Source organism: Anabrus simplex, chromosome 1 (assembly GCF_040414725.1).
Source record: "Anabrus simplex isolate iqAnaSimp1 chromosome 1, ASM4041472v1, whole genome shotgun sequence".
Taxonomy (NCBI): domain Eukaryota; kingdom Metazoa; phylum Arthropoda; class Insecta; order Orthoptera; family Tettigoniidae; genus Anabrus; species Anabrus simplex.
This window is the reverse complement of record NC_090265.1, coordinates 1138809813-1138836375: the sequence shown is the minus strand read 5'-3', so window position 1 is coordinate 1138836375 and position 26563 is coordinate 1138809813. Positions and strand designations below refer to the sequence as shown.

The window sequence follows — 26563 nt, the reverse complement described above, 5'->3', positions numbered from 1 at the left end:
TCCAATAATACTGACTTGCGGAACTGAACACCCCTCTTAATTATAGTTTTACCAACTTTAATCCTCAGAGTTTTGTGTTATAGAAATGTAACCACCCGTTAAATAATTATTTTGTCTGGTCCAGTATCCCTTATTTTCGACAGTAGTCTTCGACGATCTACCCTATGAAAAGTCTGCGATAAATCAGTAGTGATTCAGTGCATTTTTATCTCCTGAATCTAAACTATCTGCTATATCTTGCTGGAATCCTGCAAGCTGAGCCTTAGTAGAATAACATTACCTTAACTCAAACTGTTTTGTATTCTACCAGGTCTATTCTCAGACAAGTCCCATACTATGTCTAAACTTGTCTAATACAATTAGAAAAATGGCTTTTCCCGAGCTTACAATCAACGGATGTCAAGCTGGCTGGCCTATTTATTATCCTCTTTATGTTTATCATCCTTTCCCTGTAACTGTGGCAGCTATGGCAACTATGTCTCCATTCATTTGCCATAACTCCTTCATTCAAACAGTTATCAGATAAATACTTCGTATATGGTTACTCAGAGTCAACTCAGGACGTAAGCCAGACTTTTGGTCAGGGAAGAGGCTTCCGCAGCGGTAAATAGTTCCTTCGCTTTGTTGCTTGATTCTGAAGTCAGGATCTTACCAAGGTTGGTTAGATATTCTGGCGAACTGAGTTGACCAATTAAAACTTTTGCCATGTAAAGATATGGAAAATATTTCACAAGTATGTTATTCGGGTTCGTTACCAACTCTTTATCTTTAATACGGAAATAGCTGTGAGTAGTTATTGTTCTCGGTGCTATTTGTAGCAAAATATATAATTATTTAACTTGAGTTTGATATTTTATTGCATTGTATACTTACTTAACTTTGTTCGAATTCATTCCATTGCTGTTCAGTTCGCACAATTTTTACGACGTGAAGATGTATCCAAGAAAACTGTTAGCAATACTGGCTGTAATAGCATGCTCATTGCTCAGCATTCCTAATGGCTGGCAGCTGTGAGCAACACGTGGATGATGTGACGCTTGATTCACCTGTGAAATACTTTAAAGTGGGGGGAATTAAGCAAGAAGTCTAAAAAAATTGTTCTGAACGTTTGCAGTAGCCTACGAGATGAGAATCCATTGTGGACTGTGGAAGAAGTGGTGAAAAAAGCGCGCAGCGGACCGGCGTTTCTACGTACAGTGTAGGCCTATACATTGCTCGTGCTGAATTTAAAGGAATTCGTACGTTTTCTTGTGGTTGTTTATATATGTCGTGAGTGTTTCTGACGACACGTATCCCTGAAGTCGCTGAAAATATATTTTTACTGTTAGGAAAGTGTCTGAATTATGTAATCAAGCAATCAAGGCGATAAGGAAAATGAAACAAAACGTAACTCAACGAAGCTGTATGCGAAATTTATGTTGCCTGTTCGTCAGTAGGCCTATGTGTCAGCTCAGTTCGAGCAATGTACTCGCCGTAATTAAAACAGGAAGTGCCTTAACACGGTATGGGTATAGGATTATTAGCGTACTCGAAGTAGTAGTAGTAGTAATAATAATAATAATAATAATAATAATAATAATAATAATAAGAAGAAGAAGAAGAAGAAGAAGAAGAAGAAGAAGAATAATTTTAAACTTTATATTCGTAACTGTCCCTACCTGCAGATATGTTGTCATGAGGAGATTATGAGTTCGATTTTACCTTCCTAATGCCGAGACTACAATATTTAAAACATTCCTGGAAACACTGTATTTTTCAATCCCACTCACAGGTGGGTTTTCAGTTTGTTGAACTGTGGGGAAACTGTCACCGGCAGTCGTTGCACTAGATCGGAATCTTACACTTATGTTGTCATACGTTTTGTTATAAGTCAACATGAGCCTCACAGAGATTGCATTGATGAAGTAAAATTAAACCTTGCTTCTCTTGCCTTGGTATTCATCAGTAATCTGTGGGTTGTACATGATCAATAAAAGAATAAATAGGTACGGTACGTAAGCAAAGTACAACGATGTAAAAGGAAGTAATTTCTTTTGATGCTACACTATTTGAGAATGGAGTATTTGTCAGATGCTCGACTTTAATAATTAGCCGGTTGTGGCGTAGAAGGAGAAACAGGGGAAGTGCTCACACGCGGAAGGATATTTTCCTCAGCTCTTCAGTTGACTTTCACCATACACAGTCTGACCATAAATACTGTCACAAACAGTTTTTTAATAAATGGAAATGTTCGATATGTTAGTTTCCTTTTCCAATGTGTTACGGACATACACACTACGCACAATTTGCACCAATCTGTCATCAGAAGTTTGGTGGGGCACTCATTGTTCATCCCGCATCAAGTCATGTCTTCGTAAAAGGTAATAAAAAGGGACACCAACGGCTTCAACTCGGGAGCGTGCTTTGGCGACATCGGGCCTTTAGCTGAGTCCTGGTATTGATTCCTCTTACTTGTGCGAGGCTCCTCACTGTTATCCTTTCCGGCCTCCCTTGTTCAACTCTTGTTCTTTTCCGACCCCGACGGTTCTCGAAGCCTAGGGAGTCTTTCATTTTCACAGCCTTTGTGGCTTGTCATTCTTTGGACTGTACTTTCATTTTTCGAAGTGTCGAACCGCCTTCCATGTTTTCCCTCGGACTAACGTTAATAGAGGATGGTTGTCCAATTGTATTTTCTCTTAAAACAATACCACCACGCGAACCACCACCACTCTCTTGAATTGGTAAAACTTTGTCAGTAAAGAGAGTTCTCCGATGCTAATTGTTGGCGTACCACTGCAGAAATTGCCTTGATTTCAATTTACTGTGCTGCTTCAGTAGCGGTGTCAGGATATGTCCGGTGCTCCGCCGATAAGCTCTAACCCAAGGTCTTCAGAAAGTCTCCTGGATATTGATCGAGGTTGAAATGTTGATTTCCCGTGTCATTATCATCTGCTTCCGAACGGGATTTCACAGAGTACGACCGCTGCTATTCTCACACTTCGAAGTTGACCAACCCTCGTGCGGTCTTTCTCACTGTCTGCTTCAGCAGATTGCTGGATTGTTCGGTAGGCGAACTCTTTCCTGTCTTTCAGCTGTGGTTTGTTCGGTGGACTTTTTTTGCATTTCTTCAACTGTTTCGGGGTTTGAAATTTCCCATTGGGTGATTTGCAGCCCTGTGCAAGGCAACTACAGCTACCCTGTTTTCATATTCGCCCCACTCCATTCTTAAGCCAAGAAGAGTAACTCCCCATCTTTATTAAAACACACACTGGTCATGGCTAAACTTCAGAACAAGGGTTACGGGCTGAAAAACCTGTTCTACGGTCCAAGCCAGCGATTTGTCAAAGTATTTGTCTAGACTATACTGAAATTCAAGTCAAGAGCTTAGGAAAAGTATCTTTCCGCACGTGAGCACGTCCCCTGTTCCCCCTTCCCGTCTCCATTCTCCATCTCCGCCACAACCAACTTATTATTAACACCGTGCGTCTACCTGACAAGTACTTCATTCTCAAATAGTGAACCATCAAACGAAATCACATCCTTTCACATAGCTGTACTTTGATCACGTACCATACCTATTTATTCCTTTATTGACCATGTAAAACCTGCAGATTACTGACGAATACCAAGGCAAGAGAAGCAAGGTTTATTTTTATTTCATAATGCAATTTGTGTGAGGCATATGGGGACTTACAACAGAAGTATACGATTCCACTCTCGTGCAACGACTGTCAGTGGCAGTTTCTCACAGTTCACAAAGCTGAAAAAACTACCTGTGAGTGGGATTGCAAAATACAATGTTTCCAGGAATGTTGTAAATATTGTAATCTCGTCATTCGGAAAGTAAAAAAAAAAAAAAAAAAACGAACTCATGATCCCCTGATGACAACATTTCTGCAGGTAGAGGGCAATTACGAACATAAAGCAAAGTACAAATTATTATTATTATTATTATTATTATTATTATTATTATTATTATTATTATTATCGAATACGCCAAGGATCCTATTACCATACCGTGTTAAGGCCCTTCTTGTCTTATTTACGGCGAGTGACACATCGACCTTTCGCTGGAGACTTGGATTTTCCATGGAGTTTAAATTCCACGCGAGCGACGTAAACACTGTACACAGAAACGCCGGTCAGCTGCGCGGTGTTTTTCACCACGTCTTCCACAGTCCACAGCGGATTCTCATCTCGTGGGCTACTGTAAACGTTTAAAACAATTTGGTTTAGATTTCCCACTTAATTTTTCTCCACTTTTGTTAGCTTTGTAGTATTTCACAGGGGACTCAAGCGTCACAACATCACACACGTCTTGCTCACAGCTGGCAGCCATTATGAATACTGACCATGCTGTTGCAGCCAGTAGCCCAGTATTGCCAACAGTTTTCTTGGATCCATCTTCAACGTCGCACATATTGTGCGAACTTATCAGCAATGGAACGAACTCTAACAAAGCTTACTAAGTACACAGTGCAAGAAGATATCAATATCATATTAAATAATTATTATTCTGCTACATACACCACTGAGAACAATAACTATTCATGGCCATCTACGTATAAAATATAAGAGTTGGTAACGAACCATACAATCTGTGACATTGTAACTACTTGATGACTACTGAGAAATAAATAAATAAAATCATGAATAAAATATATAAATAAAATTACTCATAAACTTAATAAAATTAATAAGCATAATTAACCAAAATGTCCGTAGTATGGGCGCCAGAGTTCACCAGAATGGATCCCTCGAATTTAGATAAGAGCATGATAAACTTTATATCCCAGGGCGTGTACATAATGCTGCGTACTGGTACATCTGCTGCAGGCCTTACCCAACCTCCTGAAAACGACTAATTAGGTAGGAACTGCACCTAGGTTTATCAATAACACTGATTCTAAAATAGCTAACTATATTCTGAACAAATTCCGTGCATGAGCACCTCATCAACATACAATATTATACATATAATACGCACATAAAATATTGCTGGAAGACCCCATATTTACAACAACAACAATAATGAAAACCGTGGGAAAACGAAAGCGAGAACTAAACTACCATTTGTAGATAGTCCGATGAACAATGTACATGTATGAAGATAAATACCCTTCACTGTCTCTATATCAATTCGACTTACCGATTCTCATAATCGGCAGTTATCACATCACACAGATACTGTACCTTGTACTACTGTGTTCACATATTTTAACACTTGTTGTAAAGATATATACACACGTCTGTCGATCCTCAACATAAATTTTATGGAAAGTCTGAGATAGCTTTCACCAACATATAATGCTAGGCCGCCACAAGTGCTACAATACTTAATGCGCAAGCACTCTCCACAATCAGCCACTTTCCACAAACATAACTAGACTACGCTCCACGAACGTTTGAAGTCCAGTCCATTGCTGCCGTGTCACTCCAGTACCGTGTATCAGCACCACTTCCTTCCCGTACAGTGCCTCAGTTGTAGTTGTAGTTATCTTCCTTCTCGTTCCTTTACCTTCACCTTTACAATCACCCTTACAATGTTCCATACAAAGTCTCCTTACAATGTTCCATACAATGTCCTGGTTGCCGCCGTATCATCAACCTTTATAGACATCAACATCCCCCTCCTCTCAGATGAGACTTCTGGATTGGTGCTTGCCAGCCAATCATGAGTGAACCTCTTGTCAAGACATGCCCTGAACTTCTCCTTTCTCCCAAGAGATAAACAAACACTTGGGAGTTTTACATGAATCACCAAACTTTCCCTGGTACAACAACAAGCTCATCTCATCAGGCTGGGATATATACATGAGTAATGGAATTTCCTGACACAAGTACATCACAACAGACACTGGGGTAGCCATATGACTCATTCGAATTACCAGAGTTATTAAAGCAATGTTTTCCCACTCGTGCAAAACAAATTACTCATACCTACATATGTGGATATCTTCCAGCTTGCCAATATAAATGACAAAACATACAAATGAAATACTGATAATAATAATAATAATAATAATAATAATAATATTAATAATAATAAATCGAATACTGACAATAATATCTCTACCTTCTACATATAATTCGGGGGTGTGATATATGTACTATCACAACATATTTTCCATATTTATACAGAGCAAAAATATTTAATTCGTCAAGTCAGTTCACCAGAATATCTAACAAAACTGAAGGAAGCCCCTGACTTCAGGAACAAGTAACAAACCTATGGAACGATTTGGCGCTGCGGAAGCCGTTTCACCGACCAGAAGTCTGACTACCATCAAAGGAACCGCTAAGGTCTTGAGTTGACTCTCAGTATAGGTACATCCCAGGCCATTGTCTTTCATCAAGGTAACTAGAATACTATCGTCTTTCATTGCATTTAGATTATCCCAGAAATCTTACCAATTTCAGCTGTGTATTTCTGCTTTCAGCTTTTGTGTACTTTGTAAGTATTCAAGCACTTCAGGTTTTACCAATTGTGTAATTACCAGCGTTTTTCTCCAGTGTCGCACTGGGCTCGTCGTTATCTTAGGTAAATTTCAATACTTCACTAGTATTAGTCACCTCTACTTGGACGTGATTGAGGGCGAGTACATATGTTCTATAGATCATTCCATGTTAAGAAAACAGTATTGCTCTTATAACAACAAGGTAGCCATATCGTACGGCTCTGCTCAACAGCATCACGGGAAAACCGTTGCATATACATTGGTGAATAGTACTTAAGTTCAAAATAAAAGAAGGAATAGTGTAAGCTGCAAATGATTTTTTTTAAAAATCTAAGGTACAGGGGTTATGGGGCGAGGGGCTTATATGGGTTTTTACAGCAACATGGGTAAACTACTGCACATACAGAACCTCAGTACTGCAGTTCAAGGCAAACTGGGAGAAAATAGATAACATATATCTTTATAGGCTCTCGGTGGGAGATGCAGTTAATGGCATTTAATAAATTTGCCCAGGCAACGCCGTGTACTACTATACCGTCATATCGCCCTATGAAAAGAATGACAGTTAAATGCGCTCGGGAAAAGTGGTAAAACAATGCAAAAATAAAATGCGCTTAAGAAACAAAAGCTAAATAACAAAATCAAGCACAGGTAAAAATTATAGCGAATTTCTGTATTAGTACAAGACAAGCCGTAATGTATCGCTGCTCACCCCAACATTAAAATCTTCAGTAACAACTGCTGTACAGTTCAAGAATATTAGAACACACAAATAAATAGTTCGCTTCTGTACAGCAGTGATATGCTACCAGCGATTCACAGCGTAACAGATTACGCGTTGCATCTTCCAGAGCAATTCTGAAGGAAAATGAAGGAAGGCAACAAAGCGATGGCTGTTTCCGCCATTGTGCTTCCTCCCTGCGAATGTATGTATTAAATGCAGAATGTGAAGTAGTTATATTAATTACTAACGGGCAAAAACATGCCTCATCCATTATCTTTCTTTCATAATACAATATAAAGTAAATAATAATATCCCGTAGTCAAGAGGAATTATAGATGTTTAAGAGGGAATGTGTTCACTCCTTGTAGGTTCATAACGGCAACACTGTTTTCTTAACATGGAATAAGCTGTAGAGCAAAACTGTGCCCTTTTACTCATCTGTGCCCGAGAATTACCCATGAGTCGGAATATCTCCATTGCACTACACTGGCGGGGGAGAAAACAATCTGTCACGGAGGCGGATTTTACCCCATGTCAGAACTGAAAACCCCCCATCGCTAATAATTTTGTAAGTCAAATGGCGGGCCATTTCAGGAATTTAATTTTGATGTTAATTCGTGGAATATATACTTTAAATTTGGAATGGGCCGAAATAATGGAGAGGTGCCAATTAAAGCTGGTCGTACGTTAAGCCAATGGGTGCAGAGTTTGAAGCGAGTGCTGGCCTTCTTGGTCCTTACGACCCGTTTTAAGAGTAGGGATGCCTGAGTCGGTAGATTGAGGAGGATTGTAGATTTTGTCATCTATTTATCTGACATCTAAGCGGAATACGAAGTTCAGTTTGTATCTTTTTATTAGATTTCAGTAGCGGGGCTGTAGTCATCATACGTTTTATTCTCAGATGTTTGTAATTTGGTAAGAGGAGTCTTGGGAATATAGCCCCCGTCACACCCATACAGCAGGATGGGTGTGACACATGCCGTTTCTCTTAATATTGGAAGAGAGACACAGAGGTGTCAAGGCTTTCACCCGTGCCTTGACACGGTGTTAAGCCTGTTCTATGTTCTTGTTCCAGAACAAACCAGGGCCCATTATTAAGCCGAGATATTTAATTTGGTTAGACCAAGACAGTTGTACGTTGTTAATAATGTATGTATGTATGTATTGTGCCCGACATAGTCAGTCTACGAACACGAGACACCCCAGGGGTGCTCAGTTCGGTGGCTGTAGGCTTATAAAATAAATGAATGTGGCAGGATTATCATAGGGTTCATCGAATAAGCACGTTCCAGGTATAGAACAAATATGACACTTTTATTTAATTAAATGCAATATTGGCCATCCTGAAGTCTGTGATTATGACTATGATCACTACATTATGGAATTTAATATGGCTCTTGATGTAACAAACCTAGGTGCAAACAAATGGGATGGTACACGGTAGTTGTTTCCCTAACATTCTAACAGAGTATTTTTACATGGTGAAAATTTTTTTATCGTCTTTAAAGTTATTAAATCATTTATTTAAAGTTGAATCAAAAATTTTCATTCGGAAAAATGAGGTCTGGGCCAAGCCTTCATCGACAATCTGGAAAAAGTGCAGTAATGGTAAGAACGAGTATAATAAAGAAATATCCAAGATTCAAAAAGTTAACAATTATAGCCAAAATAAAATTTACAGTCGTTATCTTAACAATTTTGTAATTATAAAATGAAAAGTTGAATTTGCCTTGGTTTTCTCTAAGTTAATCCGAGACGTCGCATATACCTGTTCACGTCATCTCACATCTCGTTTCGTGAGAATTAATACTGAACTTTAAGCATCTAATCAATAATTAAACAAAATAAAACGCCTTCTGGGCTTGCAAACGTAAGTAAATGGGGAGAATATCATCCATGTGGAAATCCCGTCCACTATCAATCGATAATGTCAAAGTGTCACATATTTTCAGAACAGAACACATAGAAAATAATTTTCTAACTACTAACAAATTACTACTTCTACAGCTAACTACGGAAATTATCAAGAAGACTGTGATTACCAAGAAGAAAATATCTACACTATGTACATGTCGACGAGTGTCGATCAATCATATTACTCTCCTGTTAACAGATTTATTGAGTTACATCACGATTGAGTTACCTCATGAGAGCGAAACATTGCACCAACGAATGAGCTTGCATAGTCACGAATCAAATATTATTTAGATATTTCGTCGAGGACCTGTTCTTTAGACCTAAGGCCTTCTCGAACATTTACCTGTACCTTCTACTTGAAATTATTGAACTACTTGAGAAAAGTTGGGATATTCCCACGAATTAAGAAGTACATCGATTAACATGGACTTTCATTTTCTTCATCTGAAGACACTAATATGAGACTACACTGCATTCATCGCGAATAATCCATTAACATGTGAAAAGCTCAGTTTCACGAAGATTCATGTCATGCACAATTATTCCATATACTCCACACGTACAGTGTACTACCATGACGACTCTAATTTGTCGCATCCTAATCTCAAATATGTGTAGCCATGAAATATCAGGACCTACCATCGTCCTACAAATACCTAATATCCACTTAAATGTGTCTCGATGATTAATTACTCTAACTAATTATCACATGCCCCCAATGCACATATTCACATTAAATTCGTATATAGAATTCAGACTCAATATCCCGATGACACGTTATCTCAAACACGAGGTACAAGTAGAAGTTCCATTACAAGAAAAATTTTGAAAATATGGACGAAATATCCTACCATTAAATCCGTCGGACATAAATTAATTCATATTCGTGACGAAATTCACTCAATAAGCAAAGATGGTGTCGATAACACATGGATAACTCTATCAGAACCCTCACTGTCAAATTCATGGCCACATGGTCATCAAGCAATCGCATGTGTCAGTTTTTACGACATATTCGAGCAAATATACAGCCATAAAATGTGTCAAAATAGCTTGCTAAGAAGAAAGAAAGAATAGAACAAAACTACATAGAACAGATATAAATGAGACGTAATCGACTTAAGGAGAAATCTTCACGTCTGGAAGTCTGGGTTCTCAATCAGCCATGCTAGGATGAAGAATCTGCATCCCGACGCCGCCGACGGTGGTCGAAGGTTTAGAACTTCATGGTGAAGCACTGGTAATCCATAATGCGAAGTTCCGTCCTCTTCTGGAAATGATCACGTCCACGTCTTCCGCGTCCACTCGTGAGAAAGCTGAAACTTACACAAAGTGCTTTAGAATAAACTCCAAACACACACGTAACTGTATTTTGGAAATGACACGTACGTAAGGGATTCATATCTGCACATTCGACGTCTGATCACAGCACTGTTCTAAATTGTATACAATTATCGGAAGTGTAGAGCACAGGAGTGAAGCCACTATTCTTGACGAGAGTATTCACGACGTTCCACGCTGAGCGACTGCAGATGATAGTCCAGGAACACGTCAGAGAGTGTGAGAGTGAGTACTTGTATCACATGACTTAAATATCGTGTCTGGTGCACATGCACGGAAGTAAAGTCAATTTAGATACTAAATTCTTCTACTGTACGAATCTACAACTTCATTACCATTTTAGCCACAAGGTCGTGTAAATTATTTCAAAATTTGAGTTTTAATTTATATCCTCTAAATGTGCTATTTTTTATCCAGTTTATTTTAATTTAATCCTTGAGCCTTCCGTAAATATGCATGTCACGCCACCAAAGATATTATAAATATTTCATTCATATCGTTCCTCGCAATTACAGGTGACACGCGCTGGTATCTCTCTTTCTCTCGCCAACCTTCATTTTTTTATTTTTATTTTTGTTAGCCGGGCGGTCGCCCTCTTCACGTAAAAAAAACCTCGTTCTCGTCCTCGCCCAAGGTCGCGCACACCCCATCTCGCCGACAAGCGAACACAAGCCATACCAACACCTGTCTATTCAGCTGTGGCCTCACGGTCACAGTATGTATGTATGTATGTTGGGTATTCAGCCCGAAGACTGGTTTGATCCTCCACAATGCTGCCAACAGCTATCATAGATAGCCTAGGCGTCGCTGTAGAGCCATACTAGGGAACTGAGGAGTGAGGTAGTTTCTTGTTGCTTTCCTCACCAAGCCAGAAGTTGCTATTACATATAAGTCTGCTAAGCTCACTGAAATGCTTGCACCAACCGACCCTATGAGTGATATTTTCGCACCACTCATAACAGTGATTGGCTTCGTAAGGATTGGTATTACTACCATCGTTCATACCTCTGTCACTGTCATATTGTCTTGAGACTGAGACAGGTCAGTGAAAGTAACCAATTTATTCTAGCCCAGATGCCGAAATTTAGGCCGGCGCTTGGTGAAAATAATAGCCTGCATTTTGGTAGGATTTATTTTCACTTTGTTCCGGACACACCATTCGCAGAAAGACGAGATCCATTGTTGCGGCGAAAAGATGGCATGGGCATTTCTCCTCTTAGAGGTGTAAATGGCAATGCATCTGCGTACTGTTTAACGTCCACTCCTTGACGGGTTGGCAAGCATTCACATATAGGCCGTCGAGGGTGGGAGAAAGAACTCCGCTTTGCGGGACTGCGGCTTTGAGTGCCTTAAAGGTGGATTTCTCTTCCTCACAGAAAATATAACATTTCCTTTTCGTCAAATGTGACTGGATAATTTTGGCAAGGTGCTTCGGCGCCGCATGAGGGGCACTGCGCTTGGACAGGAAGCCGAACTGTTCCGGTCGCAGTGATCCTGTGGGCACGCGGGTAACCGTTGGGACGTGTGAGAAGTAGTCTCTCGAATAACTTGGAGATAGCGGTAACGATGTAATCGGGCGATATCTTTAAGGAAACAATCTGTCTTTTCCTGTTTTCGGAATGCCGACCATTTTATCCTTCTTCCAAACACCAGGGATGTATCTTATCTTTAAACATGCCGTAAAGAGAGCAGGCAAAAAGATTACCGCTTTTTATGGCAGTGGTTTAATTTCTTTATTTGATACTTGTCATCGCCGGGAGTCGTCTTCTCATTTAGTCACTTTGTGACCCTGCGGACCTCTGCAGGTGTGATATCTGGTATGTCATTGTCTTGCGTTCATTTTTGTATGAAAGTTGAGGCTTTTCTTTGTGTATCTCACGGGTCCGTCGTTCGTATTGGTCATCGTCGTGTCAAACTATCTTTACGTACTGTTGACAATACTTTTGTTTTCAGTAAATCCTCACATATACACTGCCCTGGTTCATTTATGATTCTTGAAATGTTGTTCCGGAACCTGTTTCTACCTTAAAGTATTTATACGTACCCTTCCATTTCATGTTTCACTAAAACTCGTATGACTTCCAGTTACTCCTGCCGTCATGTTATCCTTATCAGACTTTTTTTTTTTCTGAATTGAGTTTCCTAGCAAGTCCTTAAATCTTCTGTAGGCGATTATTGTGGTCCTCTTGGGTTATACTTGTTAAGCTGCGTCCTAAATCCCGTTGCTATATAAGAGTGTGTAGGTCGTTGCTGAACATTTGTGATTTGTTGTATTGTTCGCAGTTGACAGTTGCGCTATTGTTTGTTGCGTACAGTCTTGTCTTACGTTGATTTGAAATTCTGCATTAAGAAATAACATTACCGTTGGAAGTGTAAATGGCCTGCCGAGTTGACCGCGTTAGGCTCGCGTAGCTGTAAACTTACATTTATTAGAGGGTGGGTTCGAATCCCACCGTTGGCAGCCCTGAAGATGGTTTCCTGTGGTTTCCCATTTTCACACCAGGCGAATGATGGGGATGTACACAAACTAAGGCCACATGCCGCTACCTTCCTAATCAAAGCACTTCACCATTCGTACGTCGCCGGAAACCATCGATATGTTAGTGTGATGTTAACACCATTAGTAAAATAAATAAATAAATAAATAAATAAATAAAACTAAACACAAAAATAAACATGCCTACTGTTGCGAACGCTGTGTTATAAGTACTCAGGTTGAAACTTGGAGTCCACAGATTCTGAAGGATAAAACACATCGCATATTGCATTTTTATTTATGTTGACTCATAGTTTACTTAAAACACGCAGTGTATTGTATTTGTGATTTTGTTCTAAATACTGTAGTTGTAACTTTGTGAATCTTTTGTTTGCAGGTGAAATTGGACAAGAATAACCAGAATGGCAAGCCGTCCAAGGTGATTCATATCCGAAACATTCCTAATGAAGTAACGGAGGCAGAAATAATCCACTTGGGTATTCCTTTCGGGCGCGTCACTAATGTGCTGGTACTGAAGGGAAAAAACCAGGTAAGTTATGTGACAACTAACCTTTATACGATACTACAAAGTTTCGACGATCTTTACGGGGAATTATCCTGGCTCTTTTTACCCCGTGAACATCGTGGAAAATTACATTGCACGTGCAAACAGGGCAACCTAGCAGGTTTACATTATAAATGCCTATGAAACTACCACCTATTTTGTAGCAAAATATGTAGGAGGAGCGCACATGGGATTAGCGCACAGCAAGATTTCATGGGACTAGCGCAAAGGATCTGAGGTGTTAGTGAGAATAGCACACCACAGTATAAGAACCTTCTCTCACACTTTTCTTTCCAGACTTGGGACTGGACAACGCGTAGATTAATACACGAAGTTGGTTTAAAGGTTCTTTTATCAGGAGCTTCGACAGTGTTTTTCTTCATCAGCAACAGATTCGCCACGAACCTGCTACGCAGGCTTAGCAGTGAAACTCCCACGTGGCGCGTCCCAGGTGGCGGATAGGGGTGCCCTAACCGGCTTGCCGGCGGACTTGAGGGATATAAAATACCTCTCGCGGACCAAACACACTACCCCCTGCTGGTAGGGGACGCACATGTAGAATACACCCGCGGTATCCCCTGCCTGTCGTAAGAGGCGACTACAAGGGGCGACCAAGGGATGATTGAATTAGAACCATGGAACTACTCTTCATTCGTACCATCATGCGGGGAACACCAAGGATTGCATGTAGTTGCGAGTAGTATCACTAAATTGGGTTTGTGATTAGTTGCAGTAAAAAGCCTGGCCTGGTGGATTCCAGAACCCGTGCGTTGTACCAATGTGGGCAACACCGCGGGTCTGGGCGTAGCCTGTGAGTTGTACCGCTATATGAGCGGCACCGTGGGTCAGTGTTGCCTGTGATTGGTACCCACTATATGAGGAACACCACGGGAATACCGGCGGCCGTGACTAGTACACCTAGGTGAGGAGCCTTACCGGTTTGCGTTGGCTATGAGTGGCGCCATTGTGTGAGAAACACCATATGTCTGCGTTCCCTGTACGAATTGCAATACTTGTGAGTAGTACCATCTTGTGTGGACCACCGTGAGTCTTCGCTATTTTTGATCAGTACCCCAAAATGACAAATACCATGGTTCTACATTACTCGCGACATGTACCATTCTGTGGGGCCTTCGACGTGAATTTAGCACCCCTTCAGACATCAAGCATCATTGTGCTTTATAAATGGCCCCTTGGTCAGTAATACTCTAACTACCTTATTTTTGAGTCTGATCCACTGTTTTTGTTTGTTTGTTTGTTTGTTTGTTTGTTTGTTTGTTTTTGTAGGGTTCATGTCCATCTATTCATTCTTCATGACATTTTTTATTTTATTTTATTTTGGTCAGTGGATTAATTTGAATTTTTTTGTTATTTCATTTCTTACCATTAGCGGCCGATGACCTCAATGTTAGGCTCCTTTAAACAACAAGCATCATCATCATCATCATCATCATCATCATCAACAGATTCGCGTTAATTGGAATTTCATTCTCTTACAGCTTCGTCAAATTTTGTGAACTTTCCAGTCAAACTTTGCTACATACGACAGAGAACTCAAGCAACGAAGTAAATCATCATTTTCAATATATTTGTGTGAAATCCTGTTCATACCCATGTCGGGTTCAGTATACTGTTTTCTTCTCTTGCGACTTGGAATACTTAGGTTTTCAGCTGTAATTTTGGCGCTTAATTTCTCAGCGTCTTCCATTATTTTCATTGAGAAAATAAACATTTGGTTTATGAATTTCCGCATTCCCATTTAACTTATTATTCCACACTTCAGCAGGATTATTTCTGCTTTGTCTGCTTATAAACATCCCACGCGGTTTTCGGCAGAGAAGTATCATCCAGCCATCATCTCCGAAATAGTCAAACTCCGCCAGCTTTTCATTCTGGGGAGTGATCTGCATGATGCATAGGCACACCTCGTCAGCTTTAATTTTTTTAAGGTGGTAAGCTGACCGCCTCCGTGGTGTAATGGGTAGTGTGATTAGCTGCAACTCCCGGAGGCCAGGGTTCGATTCCCTGCAACGGGGTCCACTCAGCCTCGGGAGGTCACATGAGTAGAGGTGTTTTCGACTCCCACCTCAGCCATCCTGGAAGTGGTTTTCCGTGGTTTCCCACTTCTCGAGTCAAATGCAGGGATAGTACCTAACTTAAGGCCATGGCCGCTTCCTTCCCTCTACCTTGTCTATCCCTTCCAATCACCCATCCTCCCACAAGGCCCCTGTTCAGCATAGCAGGTGAGGCCGCCTGGGCGATGTACTGGTCATTCTGCCCAGGTGTATCCCCCGACCCAATGTGTCACGCTCCAGGACACTGCCCTTGAGGCGGTAGAGGTAGGATCCCTCGCTGAGTCCGAGGGAAAAACCAACCCTGGAGGTAAACAGATTAAGAAAGAAGGAAAGAAAGAAAGGTGGTGAGCTGTGCACATATGGCGTATTTTCCTGATATCTCATTTTCCATATATTTTGTGGCTTGACGTATGTTTTGTATATGACGCCAAAGGCATTGATTGAAATAATTATTACAACCTAATATTTGTGCTTGGAGAACACTTCTCGTATTTTTTCTGTTACTGCCATCTCAAAGTCTACTCTAACATGCTGCTGCATCCAACTCCAATGTTTGAGCGCAAACAACGGCATATATATACAGATTTCTTTTTATCTTCTAGTAACAGCATAAACGGCTGGCCAGATGTTGGATTCCTCTTCGGAACTTCCTTAATCAGCATGAATTGAATAGATTAGCCCAAACTATTTTGGACAACTTTTGAGTGTGAATGTGCCGCCAAGGTAGAACGAACCACACGATTTTTAATCATTTGTAGCCACAGTTACTTGTATTTCTAATCCCTATTACTTGCAAACACCAGATCATTGTTTTCATTGTCAAGCACACAAAAAAAGTTGTCCCATCGAAAAATCGCGGAACATCTTCATCCAAGGAGATTGTGGAACTTCTAATAGGATTTTTGGTGGTTTCCAGTGTTTGCCTACAATACAGTAGTTCCTCCCTTTTTTCCTGCACACAGACCGGGTTCTGACAACTTCCAGCTCTGCAACATCCGGAATACACCGATGAGGTTTTCTTTCTAAAAGTCGTTGTTTATTATTGTCTTTGGTGATACTTTGCACTTCATTCGGCGTTCCTTCACACATCTCCAGTGGATAACATTTTCAGCCGTATAGCCAACACGATATAAATTCCGTTGCGCATTCACCTGCAAGGAAAAATGATTTGAAAGTGCGTTTCACCCACTACCTAACGTCATCAGATAAATGGCAGCGTATAGGTTTTCTTGTTTATAGAATTTGTTCGACTTTATTATAAGGCACCATTTCAAGAACTGACCGTCCCTTTCTGGTATGAGATGGTAATATATGGCTATATGCGCACAGTGACGTTGTTAGATAATGTTATCCTTGCTTCTTTTTCTCAGCTACCTAGCCATATCGTTTTACCATTGTTGAAATGTGGGGCAGAAGCTTTCCATAATCCCTGATACGAAAATCTCCTGTGGTTCTTCCTCGTGTGCCTCAGCTCCTCCGGGAGGTTTTGTCTCTTCCCTTACCCTTGCAACCAGCTCCATCTATCTTTTATTTCCAACAGCACTAAATCGAATTTCCCGTTTGGGTTATTCCACCCCCGATCCGTTTAGTTCCACCTTAAGTTTGGCGCTCTCTCTCTACAACCAGGTTTCATTAGTTACTGTACGCTCGCAGATAAACGACACAATGGCACGCTACGTATAGTTGCTGCCTCTAAAAACTTGGTCCTCCCGTACGATCAATATTTGCCACCTGTTCCTGGTACCTGTTGATACTGCGTGCGGAGTGACACGCCACTAGCCACCGGAAACTGCCTTACTACATACTATTATCGGTATAATGGACTTAATGCCATTTAGACCCGATTAATTCCTTTTCTACCAAGCGAGTTGGCCGTGGGGTTTGGATCACGTAGCCGTGAGCTTGCGTTAGGTGGATGGTGGGTTCGAGCCCCACTGTCGGCAGCCCTGTAGGATGGTTTTCCGTGGTTTCCCGTTTTCATATCACAAAAATGCCGGGACTGTACCTTAATTAAGGCCTTGCTTTAATTGGTGTGTACTAACTAGTGTGTCGTCAAGCAAATCGTCGTATTCACCCTGACTCCTCTCCGGTGGTACTGCAGCAGCCTTTCAGAACCTGAAACATTCACACTTGGGTCTATATTTGTGAGCATTTGTGAAATAAAACGCCGTTACCTAGTGGCACGAGATCATCGTACTATATTTTGTTAAGGTAAGAAAATGTAACAGCTGTCGGGCCTGCGGGTCAGATGGTTGAGCGTAGATAGCAATAACTCGAAAGATATCAGTGTTTTACTGTTTTGTTTTTTTTTTACCTAGAAGAACTCCTGCGCGACGAAATTTCCAGTCCCTCGGCGGTCACCGGAAACCGTAATGAACGAATGTATGAATGAATGAATGCGTGCGCGCGTGCTTGCTCTCAGCTACGGACTCCTGCATTGAGAAGAGAATTTTCCATTTATTCGAACTTTGAAGCATCTACATGCAGTTAAACAGTTAATTACATTAAGAATGAATACTAATATATCAATAATAATAATAATAATAATAATAATAATAATAATAATAATAATAAAAAAATGAAATGTCGTATGGCTTTTAGTGCCGGGATATACCAGGACGGGTTCGGGTCGCCAGGTGCAGGTCTATTTGACACCCGTAGGTGACCTGCTCGTCGTGATGAGGATGAAATTGTGATGAAGACAAAACATACACCCAGCCCCCGTGCCATTGGAATTAACCAATTAAGGTTAAAATCCCCGACCCGGCAGGGAATTGAACCCGGGACCCTCTGAACCGAAGACCAGTACGCTGACCGTTCAGCCAACGAGTCGGACTATAATAATAATAATAATAATAATAATAATAATAATAATAATCTATATAAATAAAAATGAATAGCTAAATGTGTTGCTAAGCGCAAAACTCGGGAACGGCTGGACCAGTTCGGCTAATTCTTTTTTTTCAAATATTCGTAAAGTCCGAGTAAGGTTTTTACGAAGAGAAAAAATGGAAAAATGCCAGGAAAAGCTTTTTCCATTCAAACTGTTCCTCTCTCTTTCCTTCTCCAACGTTTGCGCTTAGCGCTGTCCTCCTGTAATCCAGCGCATTTGCCAAATGTCCGTAAATCTGAATGTTATCGGTTAAAATGGGTGAATATCGGATTATGTAAAAAAAATTCAAGCCGCATTGGATGCCGTTAACAAAAAAAAGTTTACAAAATAATTGAGTGTGAAAATGTTAATATAATGGAATGTTACCTCAAATGCAAAATCTTCATTGCATAGAACTTATCATGTCATAACTCCTATTTTATATTCACTATATTTGTAATTTTTTCACTGCTGGTAAAGAAACATTTCAGATCGACGTAGATGAGTTTGTTTTGAAATCTAAATGGTAAGAACATGCACTATTTGTGTTTCTTTTCAGGCATGTTCACAGATTGTTATGTGCAGGCACGAAAAAGACAGTCGCCGGCCAACATCTTTGCTATTGAATTTGCATGGGGGTCAAAGCGAGGCAAATGGTCTTCAGATATGGAAGTTATTTTTAAAACAAACTCCAAGTTCTTATCTCGCTTAATTCTCAGTTTGTGACAGGAAGAATATCTCCTTGGGTTTTGGTTTCGCACGTACGCCCTCCAGACAGCCGCGTGCAGTGTAGTGTTTTGTTATAGTTGGGGACCTTTGTCTACCCTGATTGTTTTTAAATCTTCGCTTCTCAACAAACAAGTTCATCGATTTCTTTGGTTGATTGGTTTATTTTGTGTGTGCTTCCATATACAGTATACTCATTTCAAGACTCTTGCCTCCTATAAGACGCGGGCGGAGCAACGTCGGCCGAAGAACTTGAAATGCTACAAGCCAAATACGAACATTGTTTTCTATAATTATATTAACATGCTGCCTATCAAAACCAGTTGATATATGGATCAAATACAAAGATTATGTGTGTGATGATATTTTGCATCAAATGCGCATCACCACAGGAAATCCAAATTTACAAATCAGTAAAGAAATGGACAATGAGACGTTGATATCAATTGAAAACTTGTGCTTGATGATGTCAAACAAAGTATTATCTCAATTAGGCATGGCCGCGCCCAATCGCCCGATGCACAACGCTTTTAATCAAGAGTTGCAACGCGGGGGTATAGGAAAATATTTCTTAATTTCATTGATTTTAGCAACAATTTACGTACACAATGAAATTACACTCGCACTTGCTTCATCGGGTATTGCAGCTACATTGTTGGAAGGCGGTCGAACAGTCCATTTGGCGCTAAAATTGCCGTTGAATATGCAAAGCAACGAAACCGACCTGCAACATATCGAAGAACTCTGCAATGGCAAAGGTTTTGCAGCAATGTACATTGATAGTGTGGGATGAATGCACCATGGCACATAAAAAGTCTTTGGAGGCATTAGATCGAACCATGCAAGATCTGCGGAACAATCAAAACCAATTTGGTGGAGCGATGATTTTGTTAGCAGGAGATTTTCGTCATAACATTGCCAGTGATTCCACGGTCAACGCCAGCTGATGAACTTAATGCATGTTTAAAATCATCAGTTTTGTGGAAACACGTCAAAATACTAAATTTAAGTCAGAATATGCGTGTCGAGTTGCAAAATATTCCATCTGGATATATATTTTCAAAAGAACTAATTGACATTGGTAATGGCAAATTCCCTGCAGACGTTCTGACTGGCTGCATTACTTTTCCTGACAATTTTTGTCAGTTTACTGAATCCAAAACCGAACTCATTCAAGAGGTGTTCCCAAACATTGCTCAGAATTACACAGATCATATGTCTTTCAGCGAACGAGCTATATTGGCTGCCGAAAACATGGATGTAAATGAATTAAATTTCAAAATTCAAAATGAAATTGCTGGTGAATTGAGGACACACAAACCAGTTGATTCCCCTACTAACCAAGATGATGTCGTCAAATATCCACCCGAATTTTTGAACTCGCCGAATTTGCCAGGATTGCCGTCTCACATTTTTCAATTAAAGGTCGGATCAGTGGTCATAATGTTGTGAAATATCAACCAACCGCGTCTTTGTAATGGCGCACGGCTAGTGGTGAAAACATTACTGAATAACGTGATCGAAGCAACCATTCTAACGGGGAAGTATAAAGGAGAAGACGTTTTGATACCACGCATCTCTATGATTCCGACTGACATGCCATTTGAATTCAAACGACTGCGGTTTCCAGTGTGGCTCGCTTTTGCTATGACCATAAATAAATCCCAGGGGCAGCCATTGAGTGTTTCCGACATTAATCTTGAAAACCCATGTTTCTCGCATGGCCAATTGTATGTTGCCTGTTCCCGTGTTGGAAAACCATCAACTTCGTTTGTTTACGCGCCAGGTAATCAAACAAAAATATCGTGTATCTTAAAGCTTTACATTGAAAAGTATCTTCGTAGTGTTGATTGGAATCATTGTTTTCTGTGATAGTTGTTTCCTACGAAGAAAGAGGAGTAAGTTTTGCCACATCTTCACGCCATCAACTTCTCAAATTACTTGATTTGCAACGGGGGATATAATTATGGCTCTGTGAGGGATTTGAAGACCTGCCGAACAGTTCTCATCTACGTTACAGTCAATCAGGGTTATTTCTGGGTAGTGATATGCTGTGACCTATTTGAGTATTTCCTTATTCACAATCAAGATATTAATATTGCAGGTAATGAAAACATGTTTTTCCAGTAGTTTGTTACTAACTTTTGGTAGCAGTAGAAAATAAACTCATTTGATGTTGATTAATGTAGTCATTTGCATTACTCTGATTTTTGCGTGCAGTACAGACTGAATTTGAGTTCGTTCCATTGTCATTTATTTTTGACATAACGACTTCTGTCGGGTCAGCTAATAATAATAATAATAATAATAATAATAATAATAATAATCGTCGTCGTCAGTACCCTAATTATCACACAGTCCGACTCGTTGGCTGAATGGTCTGCGTACTGGCCTTCGGTTCAGAGGGTCCCGGGCTCGATTCCTGGCCGGATCGGGGATTTTAACCTTCATTGGTTAATTCCAATGGCCCGGGGGTGGGTGTTTCTGCTGTCCCCAACATCCCTGCGACTCTCACACCACGCATAACACTATCGTCCACCACAATAACACGCAGTAAGCTACACATGGCAGATGCCGCCCACCCTCATCGGAGGGTCTGCCTTACAAGGGTGGCACTCGGCTAGAAATAGCCACACGAAATTATTATTATATCACAGTTATCCTGTTTTTTCATGTTCTATTTATAGCAGATTTATGGCCCTGCATATATTTAATGGTCTTATCATTTTCTTTTGTACATATTTCTGATTAATAAAAATTTACTGAGGTCGCTAGGTTTAGTCCGCTATTTGTTTATCATCCTGATTATTCCATAGCCCTTCTGTTCCTGATTTTTAAAATTTATTGCTATTGATCCATTTCCTGCTAATCGTTAGGGTTTGTTTACATGATCTCAGCAAGTTAAATTATTTCCGGTTTTCTACACTGAGTAGATATTATTAATCCTTTTCTCTGGTCGATCCCGTATTTTCATAAATTTCCAAGATCCACTAAATTAGATCTCGTCTTTCTTTTCTGTTTATGTTTACGATAGTTATGGTTATACCCTCAGTTACCCTGTTGATTTCTTAGAGGATCGCTCTGCTCCTCCATTCGGACACTAATCACTGTCTTTGAATATCCGTAAGTCGTATAATAGGCCCTATTTTGTTTTCTCAGCGATTCCTCGACCATCTGGAAGTCCTGCCAATGTCTCAATTATATGCTCGCCCTGTTCAACAGAATATGGATAGAGGGAGTGTTTCCATCTCAGTGGCGTCAGGGAATTGTAATACAAATTTCCAAAGCGGCTAAAGATCCAAAGCTTTCGGATAGTTTTAGGCCAATATGCTTTACAAATGGCCCGTGTAAGCTATTTATATGGATGATGAACCGGATACTGGTTAGGATCATGGAAGAGAAGGGTCTCTTGACTAACTACCAGTGTGGTTTTCACTCGCATAGGTCTGCCACTGATCACGTGGTCAGAATGGAGAGCGCCATTCAGGAGGCCGTACTGCAGATGGAACCCCCAGTCACCGTGTTTTGTGACCTGGAAGAAGCTTACGACACTACCGGTGATATGGTATTATATCCACACTACACCAGTGGGGATTTCGGCGAAATTTGCCTGCGTTTATTGAAAGTTTCATGTCCCTCCAGCTCTTTAGAGTCCGAGTAGGAAATGCTTTTTGTGAATATTACGTTCATGGAAATGGAATGGAGTGTCACGCTGTTCGCAGTCTACATTAACGGCATAGTTGCCGCTGCTGGGATCGCAGTCGTTCCATCGCTATATGTAGACGATTTAACTCTACATTACACCCCCGGAATGATGACGATTGCTGAGACACAGCTACAGCAAGCTATTAAACAGAGTCGACAGTTGGACTGTGCAACATGGTGTTCAGCGGCGAAAACCTCAGTTGTAGTCTTCTGTCGACGTCGGTTTGTGCATCCTGAACCAGAGTTCAACCTGCGAAACAGTGTCTTACCAGTGACGAACACCTGCAGGTTCCTGGGTCTCCATTTTTATAAGGAGACTAACGTGGCATCTCGACATCAGTCAGCTGAAGCTTGTCTGCAGGAAGATAATTAAAATGCATACGTTTCTCAGCGGCACCTCGTGGGGGGCTGACAGTGCGGTGCTGTTACGTTTTTGCAGTGGCTACGATTCTGTCGTGAATAGACAATTATAGTGCCGCTTATGGTTTAACATCAAGATCTAGCCTGAACCTTTTACGCAGTGTTCACCACAGTGGAGTTAGGCCTGCAACGGGAGCTTTTCATACTAGCCGTATTCCGAGCTTACTCGCCACCTTTACAAATAAGGAGGCAGCAGTTAACTCACGCACGCTCCCAAAATTCGAAAAAAATGCTGCTTCATATAAGTTATCACATATTTTGTACTCAATATCACCAAACGGCCACACGGCCGGTTGGGATTCAAATTGACGAGCGGACGTCTAGCGAGACATTTCCGTGAAGGTTCCACGGTAATTTTTTATACGACTGGATCTACTCCATGGGACCCAAGGTGAACACGGATGCCTCTATTCATCGGAGGTATTTCCAGGACTTAGTTCACCAGTATCCGGCCGCGGGACATGTTTTCAGGAATTGTTATAAAATCTGAGAATGTGTGGGTTGTTTTTTCATCACTGATAATGTTAGCATGACCATCTCGCATGTTGTTGCATGTACATTGCGGAGCTTTTCTCCATCTGCTCTGAAGTTTGCAGTCAGTGACGAGAGCCACTTCTCGCGTGTACCGATTCGTTACGTTCTCTGTAGTCTATTGACACCTGTTTCCCGTTACACACCTGATCCATGACATTCTAGCCAGATTGTTTGATGTTGGGGCCAAAACCACTTTCGCGTGGCTCCCAAGCCATGTTGGGATTGCGGGAGATGAACTTGCGGATGAAGCAGCAAAAGAAGCGGTACTTTTACTTCCTAGACATATGAATGAACTAGCTGATGTACCCGTGCTTCGCTACGGGATTCTCAGAAAGACTGACTTGGTGGTTTTCCTAACTGAATTCAACATAGGTCATTACAAAAACGTCAGTAGGAATGCGGCGATTGAAAGCAATGTTATCATATAAAATACTCGATCAAATGAAAAACAGCACACTTTCTCACTTTCAACGAACAGTACTACGGTGCCGATCTAAGAGTCCAAAGTTCCAGAGCTGGAATAACCAGGTCGCAGACTGCCGTGAACACTCCTGTCATTATTCCGTTAAATATGCACACTACTCATTCCAATCAGTGCCTCAGAGTAGGGATTGAATAGCTCGAATACTATGATGAACCAGTGTGTTACGTAGCAGATATATAAGAAAATGTATGAACCAGAGGAATGGCATGCTAAAGAAGAAAGTTATCTTACTCCCCAGCTACTTCCCGCCAATATACAGGCAGGCTGTAACAGTCGGTACGACCAGGCGAGTTGGCCGTGTGGTTAGGGGCGCGCAGCTGTGAGCTTGCATCCGGGAGATAGTGGATTCGAACCCCACTGCCGGCAACCCTGAAGATGGTATTCCGTGGTTTCCCATTTTCACACCAGTCACACCAGGCTGTACCTTAAAGCCAAGGCCGCTTCCTTCACACCACTATTCATTTCCTATCCCATCGTCGCCATAAGACCTACCTGTGTCGGTGCGACGTGAAGCAAATAAAAAAAAACCTCGGTACGCTGCAGTAATCCTATCTATCGGGGATTAGAGGAAACAGAAGACAAAAAGCACATCACAACAAACAATGGTCAATGTAATGTTATTGTTGATAAAGTTTATGAGCTTTCTATATTGCAAGCCTCCACATAAATTTTCTTTCGACTCTGTGATATTAGGGTGTCTTACAAAATTATTTATATCGTAGAATGTAGTTCCTTATTCTCACACTGTACATACCGATTTTCACTAAATTCTATTTACCCATTTTCTCGTGACTCGGCGCTGTTATGGACTTAGTAACAAAAATCCAAATTCACGAATATCTCTGTGATTATATGCGGTACGGTAACAATGTATAAGACATAAGTGATCGGAAATTTAATACCTTCTTACATAACTACTACTAACTTACGACATAACTAAAGTTATGTTAGTTATGTAGTATTTATCGATACGACTACTAATAACATAACTTATTTGAGAATTTCATTTTAGGCCTTCCCCTAAACTACCATTTCACTCAGTGCGAATAACATTATTGATAGCCTAGATTATAGCGACCTATTCCCCGACTTTGCATACCAATTTTCGTGATGATACGACCACTAATAAAATAAATATTTGACAATTAAATTTTAGGCCTTCCCCTAAACTACCATTTTTCTCAGCGTGTATAGCATATATTGTAGCGAATTATTTTCCATCCTTGTCTAGCGATTTTCATTAAGACACGACCACTAATAACATAAATATTTGAGAAGTAAATTTCAGGCCTTCCCCTAAACTACCATTTCCCTCAGCGTGATTAAAATAATATATAGCCTAGATTGTAGCGGTTCATCACCCGACTTTACATTCCGATTTTCATTAAATTCTCTTCAGCCGTTTTCTCGTGATGCGTGTACATACATACAGACAGACAGAAATTACGGAAAAGTAAAAAAATGCATTTTCTTGTTACTGTGGACATGACTGATATAGAAATACCATTCTTTTCAAATTCTGAGCAATGTACAGACAAAACTCTTATTTTATATATATAGATTACATTTCAGGCCTTCCCCTAAACTACCATTTCACTCAGTGCGAATAACATTATTGACAGCCTAGATTATAGCGAGCTATTCCCCGACTTTGCATACCAATTTTCGTGATGATACGACCACTAATAAAATAAATATTTGACAATTAAATTTTAGGCATTCCCCTAAACTACCATTTTTCTCAGCGTGTATAGCCTATATTGTACCGAATTATTTCCCATCTTTGTCTAGCGATTTTCATTAAGATACGACCACTAATAACATAAATATTTGAGAATCAAATTTCAGGCCTTCCCCTAAACTACCATTTCACTCAGTGTGATTAAAATAATTTATAGCCTAGATTGTAGCGGTTCATCACCCGACTTTGCATTCCGATTTTCATTAAATTCTCTTTAGCCGTTTTCTCGTGATGCGTGTACAGACAGACAGACAGACATTGCGGAAAGGTAAAAAATGCATTTTCTTGTTACTGTGGACATGACCGATACAGAAATACCATTCTTTTCAAATTCTGAGCAATGTACAGACAAAACTCTTATATATATAGATGTACTAGCTAGCGATATTTGTTCTCAGCTACGTCGAACCATCTTGGCGTCCTGGGAATCGGAGTGGCTGGCTATCCGTACTCGGAGATACCAACTAGTATGAATTTTACATAGTTTCTACTGATTTCTCGCATGCAATACGGCACTATGCCAGCGGTGCTGATTATTACGGATGA

The 26563-nt window shown here is 40.5% G+C and overlaps 1 protein-coding gene across 14 annotated transcripts in view; it reads left to right on the top strand.

Moving 5' to 3' along the window:
• The window catches only part of heph (polypyrimidine tract-binding protein 1 heph), a 1355684-nt gene that overhangs the window by 1085389 nt on the left and 243732 nt on the right, over window positions 1-26563 (top strand). For all 14 annotated transcript variants that reach the window (XM_067137384.2, XM_067137387.2, XM_067137377.2 and 11 more), the window contains one exon: window positions 13293-13445. In XM_067137384.2, the coding sequence (XP_066993485.1) occupies window positions 13293-13445 (153 nt within the window). The remainder of the gene's footprint in view (window positions 1-13292; window positions 13446-26563) is intronic.